At 61.9% G+C, this 9,299-nt stretch overlaps 1 protein-coding gene across 1 annotated transcript; it reads right to left on the reverse strand.

Moving 5' to 3' along the window:
• Window positions 1-4,964: 4,964 nt before the first annotated feature.
• INSM1 (INSM transcriptional repressor 1) lies at window positions 4,965-6,978 on the reverse strand. The gene has a single exon (XM_061461851.1). It carries the CDS (start codon window positions 6,976-6,978, stop codon window positions 5,674-5,676), a length of 1,305 nt encoding a protein of 434 aa, XP_061317835.1. The 3' UTR covers window positions 4,965-5,673.
• Between the last annotated feature and the right edge of the window lie 2,321 nt (window positions 6,979-9,299).

Consider the following 9,299-nt stretch of genomic DNA (forward strand, 5'->3'; position numbering starts at 1 on the left):
CTTCAAAGGTCTCCTGAGCAGGAGACTTCTCTCACTGAGCAATACCCATCGCTAATTCAGGGAAGAACTGAAACACTGATGGAAATAAAATAGTATTTTCCTGATGTCAAAACCTGTTAATTTGTAAAGTTCAGCTGTGGTTTTGTACTGACCTGGTTCCCTCACACCCCAATAAACTCGTGCTCACGGCAGCCTCGCATGAACGGGGGGGGTCTGTGCCTGTGCCGGGGCCATCAGCAGCCCCTTCCTGGGGGGTGGGACTGGGGGGACATGGGACGTGCTGGGCATCAGACACACTGGACAAGCTGCCACCAGCCATAGGCTCGATGGGGAACACGAACACGTTTGTTGGGCTGGATCCCACCATGGGGCTTGTGGTTGCCCGGGAACAGCGTCAGAGCAAGGGAAGAGGATTTTAACCTCCTCTTCTACAGAAAGTCAGTGCAGAGCTGTGCTCCTCTTAAAGGCTTGGTGCTTCCTTCACTGTCCATAAGGATGGGCCAGCTGAGAGAGACACACAAAGGGTCGTTGAGGTGCAGCCTTCGAGCTCAGCCACACAGAGCGCGCCCTGCGGCAGCAGCACCCGGCTCCCCTCCCTCAGCCCATCCCTTTTATCTGGGGTGTCTTTGGTCGCACTCCCCCCCGCCCCGATGGGTCCTTGGCTGCTGCACGCTGCATTGCATCACACGGGCACAGGAGCACACGTGTGTGTGGTTACTACTTCCGAAGCACCGGCCCATCGGCCTCCATCCCGCTGCAGCTCCCGGTGCTGACCCCGCGAGCAGCCCCTGCAATGGATTAATTTGCTAATTACATTCCATTACACCCCCCCCCCCCCCCATGATTTATGTCCCGTTCATCACGGAATGCTCAGTGAGGAGGCTTCCCTTGGAGCGTGCGAAGCTTCACTGCGGAGCGACCTGCGTGAACGTCGGACCCAGCATATTTCTAATGTGGTTTTCTACTCTATGGAAACGTTCCTCAAGGAAAGGGAGGGGGTCTCTGCTCTGTGTCGGGGGGGGCTACGTGTCACCACCCGCTCGCGCCGGCCGGAATGCAAGGGGATTGCCGGGCAGTGGGAGAAGGGGCTTGGAAACGTCCGTTCCTGTGCTGAAGAGGGGAGGCAAAGGCGCCCCCGGTGGCCCCGGAGGCCGGGATGGGCTCACTCGGGTTCCCTGTGCCCGTCCCGGCAGCACGCGGGGAGGGGGGGCGGCAAGAGCCGGCTGGGGCTGGGAGCTTCAGACACCCCCAGCAGCAGCAGCAGCGGGACCAGGCACCGGCAGCACCACGGACATGCGCAGACAAACAACGTGAACAGAACAGCACAATAAAACAAAACAAAAGTAAAAATAATTATAAAAACAGAAATTAATTTATACTCATGCACAGGCCGCTTAACTTCTAGTATGAATTATTGCTATATCTATTAATAGGTTCTATGTTGTAGCATTAAGTAAACATAATAATTACGTAAATCATGCTACAATTATATGCTATAGTATATTTAATTAGTATCTAATAGTCTATATTAAGTATATATGTATATTAGGCATAGCATATATTACAGGTATTAAATATACATGGATATAATGCTTATATAATAAGCATACTATATATTCTACAATCGATGCATTAGGAACAGCATCATATAATGCATATAATGAAATATACATTATTATATAGACTATACAATATGCACTACATATTCCATTATATATTATTAATACATTATATTTATTACTATTAATAGTCACTAATAGTCACCAAAATATGGATTATAAACTACATCTATATATTACATATACATGAGATATGTAGATGTATATCTGAACACATACCTAGTATATACTCGAGACACATCAGAAAATTGTAGTTCTATAAATCATCTCAGCAATGTCTGAATTATACAATGTATATATAACCCCTGCTACCACATCAAGCGTAATGCCTGTCTAATGTACAGCACAGAAGACTCAAAGCCCTGCACACAACACAGTAACTATCGGTTCTGGCTCATGCATAACATGTATGTCTAATGGGTATGTTACACCTACACTTACACACAGACCTGTGCATGTATGTACACATGCACATACGCAACGTGCACTGTGCAATGCTTACTCCATGCTCCAGAACACATAAATTAATGGCTACAAGGCTACTAAAACCCCCCGTAAAACAGTATTGTTTCATCACATGAACATTGGATCAAGTACCAATAACGATATATATAATGCACCTGTAATATTACATACCGTGTATGGTGTGTTAGAATATGCCTTATACAATAAGCAATAATTTATAATATGCATTGTATATGCAAATTTATATTATTCTATATTATGCAGATGTATTATGTGTAATTCATTACATACTTAACTACATATTACTAAATACAGAGATAATCGATGTAGAATACACGGAGATACAAGGATCACAATTTCTCTGTTTATTTAGGATTACCATTTATTACCCACAGCCAAGTCTGTATTTCCTGTGCGTACCCGCAGTGAGCGGACCCAGCGCCGTGTCCCACGCGGTGCCTGCCTGGGACTTGCCTGGGTGTTCTTGAGCTGTTCCAGGCGGGTCCCCTGTGGGAAGCTGTCTCGTCACCGGTACCGCAGTCACTGGGCGCTCACCCTGCGGCGGGTGCAGCTCTGGTGAACCCATCAGCTGGTTCCACGGGGCAGAGCTCTGCTATGGGCTCTGAACTACATTGAATTAAAACCGTTTAAAGCCATAATGAGGCTTTTTATCTGCATGGGAGGATTCCAGACCTTGGAATGAGATGTGCAGAACACAGGCTCCAGCCACCCTGCTCCACCACCCATGGGAGATGCTGGGGGCTCGGGGGACTCGCTGCAGCAGCAACGTGGGCCCAAAACACCCTCCGGGACCCAGCACCCTCACAGGAGGGTGATGTGACAGGCGGAGTGTTGGGACTGGCACCCCACGGCGCCCCACACCATCCCATGGCACTGCGTGCCCTGCTGGGGACGGCCAGCCCGCGGCTCCATGAGCTGTTTCCCCTCCTGCCAGCTCATTACGCGGGTCTGCGTGGGGAAGAGCTCTGAAAGGCAAAGCCAAAGCCCCGTCCCTGCCCATTCCTGGGCCATCAGAAGGTGCCCGGCGAGGCCAGGCTGCCCCTTGTCAGGGCCCTGCAGCTCCTGGAACGCACCTCCTGGTCCCTTTCAGGTTGCAAAGAACCGTCCGGGCCCCTGTGTGTGCACACCCCTGTGTGCCCGGAGAGGAGGGGGGCTCCTGCTGACTGCACACAGCTGGGCACTGCCCATGTGCCCTCCGGCCCCCGTAGGCTGCCCTTCGCCCCAAGGGACACGCAGTGGTGCTGCCGGTGGCCCCCATGACATCCCTCAGACACCCGCCGGCACTCGGACCTCCCGGCCCCGCGGGTGCAGCCCCAGGACACCAAAGCGGCTCCCCCGTTTTAGAGGAGCCCCGTTTCCAACGTGCTCCAGTGTCACCGCTCCTCGCTCCGCCCCACACGAGCAGCCTCCACCGCTCACGCTCCCACGGGAGGACGCGGGAGCGCGGGGGATAGCGGCCATCCCCGATGGTCCCTACGGACCTGGGAATGACGCTGATCCTGACCGGCTTTACCTGGCCCTGCCGAGACAGGCAGGGATTTACCTGAGCGTGGAGAAATCTGTCAGTGTGAAGCTGTTGGTTGGGCTTTGCCAGGGTACAGGCTGGGAGCACCCAACGGGGTGGAGCCTCCGGGCCACCCCGATAGATGCGCCGGGCATCACTCCGGGAACGGTGGCTGCTGTCTGCTGGAGAGCACAACAACCACGAGCACTGGGAACCCCTCAGGTGCTCCAGGGGTGAAAGCAGCCTGCAGCGAGCCGTGGCACACGGGCCGTGATAACCCAGCGCCAGGGAAGCAGAAGAGCAGCCGTGCGCTTGCAGCCCGCTGAGGAGTTGCTGCCCGCACCGCTCAGGCTACGTTCTCTGTCTCACTGTTACCGATTTACAGCTCAAACCACGGCTCCACCTCAGCCTGAAGCCGGTTTCGGGACAGTGGAGCTGTGTCCCGGGAATCCAGCAGCAGGAGCACGCTGCTCTGGTGGGTTTTAGCCCTAGCGAACAAGAAGGTAAAAAACATCTTTAGGAAGATTTTCTTTTCTCTAGAAGCGCTGCTTTATCAAAAACACCCCGAGGCTTCCCGGGCAGCTTCCAGCAAGAGCTCCCGGCGGTCCCCTGCCATTTCCGAGGGAAGAGACGAGAGCGAACGTGGCAGCAACAGGTTCTAAACCTCCCCCAGTGCGCAAAAGCCTCAGAGGCGTTTCCATCCCTCAGCGTGTGCCAGAGCCGCCAGCTCGGTGCCCCTCGGCCCTCCCCGCACCGGGATGGGGCAGGGTCTCGCCCTGGGCCCCCGGGCAGAGCGGTGATGGGAGGCTGGCTCCTGCTGCGAGGGGAGCGCCCAGCTCTCCGCAGGACCCCAGCACTCAGCACTGCAGGGCTCGCACGGGCCCCGCACACACCTGACATGAGAACACGCTGCCAAAATAACGAAGAAAAACCTTTTTTGGCCAAACCTGGGGAGTCCCTGCACAGAGCGAGCCCTCGGGGTCTGTTTGCAGAGTGGTTTGCACAGCTCTGTACAAACTGCGGCTCCTCAAAACACCCCCAGGGCCCGTCCTGTCCCCGCTGCGTGACATGGTCACCTCTCCCCTCGCAGGGTGACCCGGGCGCTGTGCACCTTGCCCTGCCCCTGCCCTCGGAGGTTTTTCACCCGTCGGTGTGATCCCGGTCCCGGGGCAGCCCTGCCGCACCAGGCTGGCAAATGGAAAGCTGGCAACACCGAGGATACTAAACCAACCCCCCCGCACCCGGGCAGCCTTCCCAGCACCAGGCATCCTCTAACTCCCCCAGGTCCTGCTGGACGATCCCACCCGAGGCGCAGCGCAGCCCCCAGCCCAGGCCACAGCAGCACGCCTGCATTGGAAAATATTTTATTTGAATAGTAAATAATTATACAGTTGAAACAGTTCTATTGAAGCACTCTATAAATAGCTAACAGTTAAGAAAATAATGTGTGTAGAAAAAGAGATTGCATCTAAAAGTAAGAGCTGTCGGCTGCACAGGATCGAATGGCCAAGGTCGTGTGTGTTCTATGTATAAAAGTTAAAACCTTTATAGCGGATCCCTTGAGGAAAAAAAAAAACCAAAACAACAAAAACCTCTTCTAAAACGCACAGTGAAATGGCAGGCGGGGACAAAACCAGCGTCAGAGCATCTGCGGTCAAATAATATCAATCTTCATAATTAATATAAATAAATAACGAATAAATAACATAATTACTCAAACCAACATATACAGATAGTCAACTCGTGAGCTACCTCGGGAAGGGCAAACCGAACGGAAACAGAAGGTTGGCATGTCACAGTTAAGGCAGTTTCTACAGCATCTTCTGGAGACCATCAACAGCGGCGTCAAGGCATCGGCGGCTGCGGGAACGGGAACCCTCGGGCGGCTCCTCCGGCGGGTCCGGGGTCCCCCGACGGGCGCCGAGGCGAACCAGCGGCCCAAACGGAGGGACGGACCCGGCGGCGGGCGCGAAGCCGGGCTCCAGCGGTTCACCGGCCGGGTTAAAGCTAATCGTGTGGCGGCCCCGGGCCGTGCGGGGCGGTGCGGGAAGGCACGGGGCGGCTCTAGCAGGCGGGCCGCAGCGGCACCTGGAGCAGGATGACCTGCCTGTTCTCCGAGGGGTGGCACTTGTTGATGTGCCGGGTGAGGCCGGGCGAGCTGTAGAAGGTGGCCGGGCAGTACTTGCAGGGGAAGACCTGCGCGGCGTGCAGCAGGCGGAGGTGCCGCTCCTGGCTGCTCTTGCTGGGGAAGGTCTCCCCGCACACCGGGCACAGGCGGCACTCGGCGGGCGGCGGCGCGGGCGGCTCCTCGGCTGCGGGCTCGGAGGCCGGCGCGGCTCCCGGCGCGGGTGCCGGTGGCTGGTGGCCCAGCAGGTGCTTGCGCAGGTAGGCCTGCCGGCGGAACCGCTTGGCGCAGCGGGGGCACTCGAAGAGCCCCTCCTCGGAGCCCGCTTCCGAGCCGCCGCCGGGGCTCGGCGTGTCCCGCTCGCTGCCGCTGCCCGCTCCCGCCTCCTTCGGCGGCTCCTCCGGCGGCGCTCGGCCCGGCTCGGGGCCGCTCTTGGCGGCGGGCGGGCGCGGCTTGTGCCAGCGGCGGTGCGAGGCAAGGTTGGCGGGGCAGGAGAAGACCTTGTCGCACTCGGGGCAGCGGTACTCCACCCGCACGATGCGGGAGCAGCGGTGCTGCGCCAGCGCGAAGGGGTCCCCGTACTCCTCCTTGCAGAGCTGGCAGATGAACTCGCCCAGCGGGCGGGCGCAGCCGCCCCGCGCCCTGGCCGGCGCCTCCACCGGGCCCTCCTTGATGCGCAGCCCCAGCACGGGCGACGTGGTCACCTCGTCCTCGAAGGTCAGCTTGCGGATCGCCTTCGCCTTCTTGCCCGACGGGGCCTTCTGCCGCCCGGGCTCCGCGGCGCTCGGCGGCCGCTTGGCGGGCTGCGGGCGGGCGGCGGCGGGCGGCGCGGCCGGGGCGGGCGGCGCGGGGGCTCCACCGGGGCCGGGACCCGCGGCGGGCGGCTCTGCGGGGCCGGCGGCGGCCCAGAGCTTGAGCTCGGCCGGCGCGAAGAGCAGCGGGTCCATGGTGGCGGGCACGGCCGGCGCCGGGAAGGACTCGGCCGAGACGGGCGAGCCCAGGCTGAAGCCGCGCTCCAGGTACTTGTCCCTGCTGACGGGCCGCGTGGGGCTGTACAGCGCCTGCACGGCGGCATCGGGCGTCCCGCACGGCACCGTGTGCCCCGGCGGCGCGGCGGGGCGGGCGGGCGGCGGCGCGGGGCTGCCCGCGGGCAGCGGCGCCCCGGCGGGGTCTCGGCAGCAGCGCGCGCGGTACGAGGCGGGGGCGGGCCGGCGGCTGCGCTTCACCAGGAAGCCCCGCGGCATCTTGGCGCCGCCCGCGCGGCGGCCCCGGCACCCACCCGGCACCGGCCCCGCCGCTCGCGGAGCCCGGCCGCGGCCGCGCCGCCTTTAAGCGGGGCCGGGGCCATTGTTCGGGCCGGCGGCCGCGGCGGGGGCCAATCAGCGGCGCCGCGGCGGGCGGGGGGCGGGGCCGCCTGCACCTGAGCCCCCGCCGGCGGCACGCGCCCGGCCCCGCCCCCCGCACGCTCCGGCACGCGCGGGCCTTTGTGTGCGGCCCCGGGGCGCGCGCGGCGCTCCCCCCTCCCCCCCCCCCCCCCTCCCCCCGCGGTGAGCCCGGTGCGGGGGGTGGGGGGAGGGCGGGGAGCCCGGTGCCGGCATCAGGTGGCGCCCGCGGGAGCGCCGAGACCGGGCCCTGCCCCGCCGATGTCAGCGGAACGGAGCCGCGGAGCCGCAGGCCCCGGGCACCTGTAACGGGAGCGGCCGGGGCCGCACAGCGGACACGCACGGACACAGAGACGTTCACACGCACACGCACACGCACACGCACGCACGTACAAACACACATTCGCACACGCACACACGCACAGGCACACACGTACACACATTCACACGCACTCACACGCACTCGCACACACGCACACACACGCGGACACACGCGCACACACACGCGCGCACACACACGCACACCTGCACACACACACACACACCCGCACACACACACACACACACACCCGCACACACGCACACACGCACACACAGCTCACTCACACACACACACACTCACACACACACCCGCACACACAGCTCACTAACACACACACACTCACACGCACACAGCTCACACACACACGCACACACACTCAGACACACACACACACACGCACACACAGCTCACACACACACTCACACTCACACACACTCACACCTGCGCACACTCACGCTCACACACACACGCACACACTCACACCTGCGCACACACACACGCACACGCACTCACACCTGTGCACAAACTCACGCACACACACACTCACACACGCGCACACACACACCCGCGCACTCACACACACACACACACTCACACCCGCACACCCGCGCACACACTCACACACGCACACACTCACACCTGTGCACAAACTCACGCGCACACACACACCCCCGCACACCCGCACACTCGCGCACACACACACCCGCGCACACACTCACACACGCACACACACACTCACACGCGCACACTCACACACGCACACCCGCACACTCGCGCACACACACACCCGCGCACACACTCACACCTGTGCACAAACTCACGCGCACACACACACTCACACCCGCACACTCGCGCACTCGCGCACACACACACCCGCGCACACACTCACACTCACACCCGCACACACGCGCACACACACACCCGCGCACGCACACACCCGCGCACACACTCACACTCACACCCGCACACACGCGCACACACACACACACCGCCCGCGCAGGACAGCCGCTGTCCTGAGGAAGGCGGTGCCGGGTCCCGGTGGGTCCCCGCTGCCGGAGGTGCGGGTGCGGGTGCGGTCCCCGGGGCAGGTGCAGCCCCGCTTTAACCCTTTGTCGGCGGGGGGGGCTCTCGGCTCCGCGCTCGCAGGTGGCGCCGCGGCGGGGAGCCCGGGGGGGGTGGGGGGTGAGCGCCCCCTGCCGCGCGCAGCCGGCCGGCCCCGGGGGCGCGTGCGGGCAACCCCCCCTTTGTGAGGGGCACGCGGGCGGCACGCGAGTGCGGCCCCCACCCCCCCCCCCGCGCCGCCTTTGTGCGCCTCATTAGCATAAAGCTGCGCGAGCCGCGCGGCGGGAGCACAAAGGGGCGGGGGGAGGGGGGGGGCGCCCGGGGCCGCGGGGGGGTGCGGGGGGTGCGGGGTGTGTGTGGCCTCCCCGCCCCCGCGGGGGGACAGGCGCGCGGCGGGGCGGGGCGCGCGCCATTAGCATACAGCTGCGGGCCGGCGGGCACGCGCCGCCCCCCCGCGGGGCTCGCACCGGCACCGCGGACCCGGCAACCCCCGGCCACGGCTGCCCCGGTTCGAGACCCCAGAGCTCACAGCGAGACATCCCCTGCCCGGAGCTCACAGCGAGACATCCCCTGCCCGGAGCTCACACCGAGACATCCCCTGCCCCGAGCTCACACGGAGACATCCCCTGCCCAGAGCTCACACCAAGGTACCCCCTGTCCGGGCTCACACCGAGACATCCCCTGCCCCAGAGCTCACACCGAGACATCCCCTGCCCAGAGCTCACACCGAGACATCCCCTGCCCCAGAGCTCACACCAAGGTACCCCCTGTCCGGGCTCACACCGAGACACCCCCTGTC

The sequence above is a fragment of the Pezoporus flaviventris genome, unplaced genomic scaffold (genome assembly GCF_033815535.1).
Source record: "Pezoporus flaviventris isolate CSIRO_AGI_PZ_B2104156 unplaced genomic scaffold, CSIRO_AGI_Pfla_v1 ptg000031l, whole genome shotgun sequence".
Lineage (NCBI taxonomy): Eukaryota > Metazoa > Chordata > Aves > Psittaciformes > Psittacidae > Pezoporus > Pezoporus flaviventris.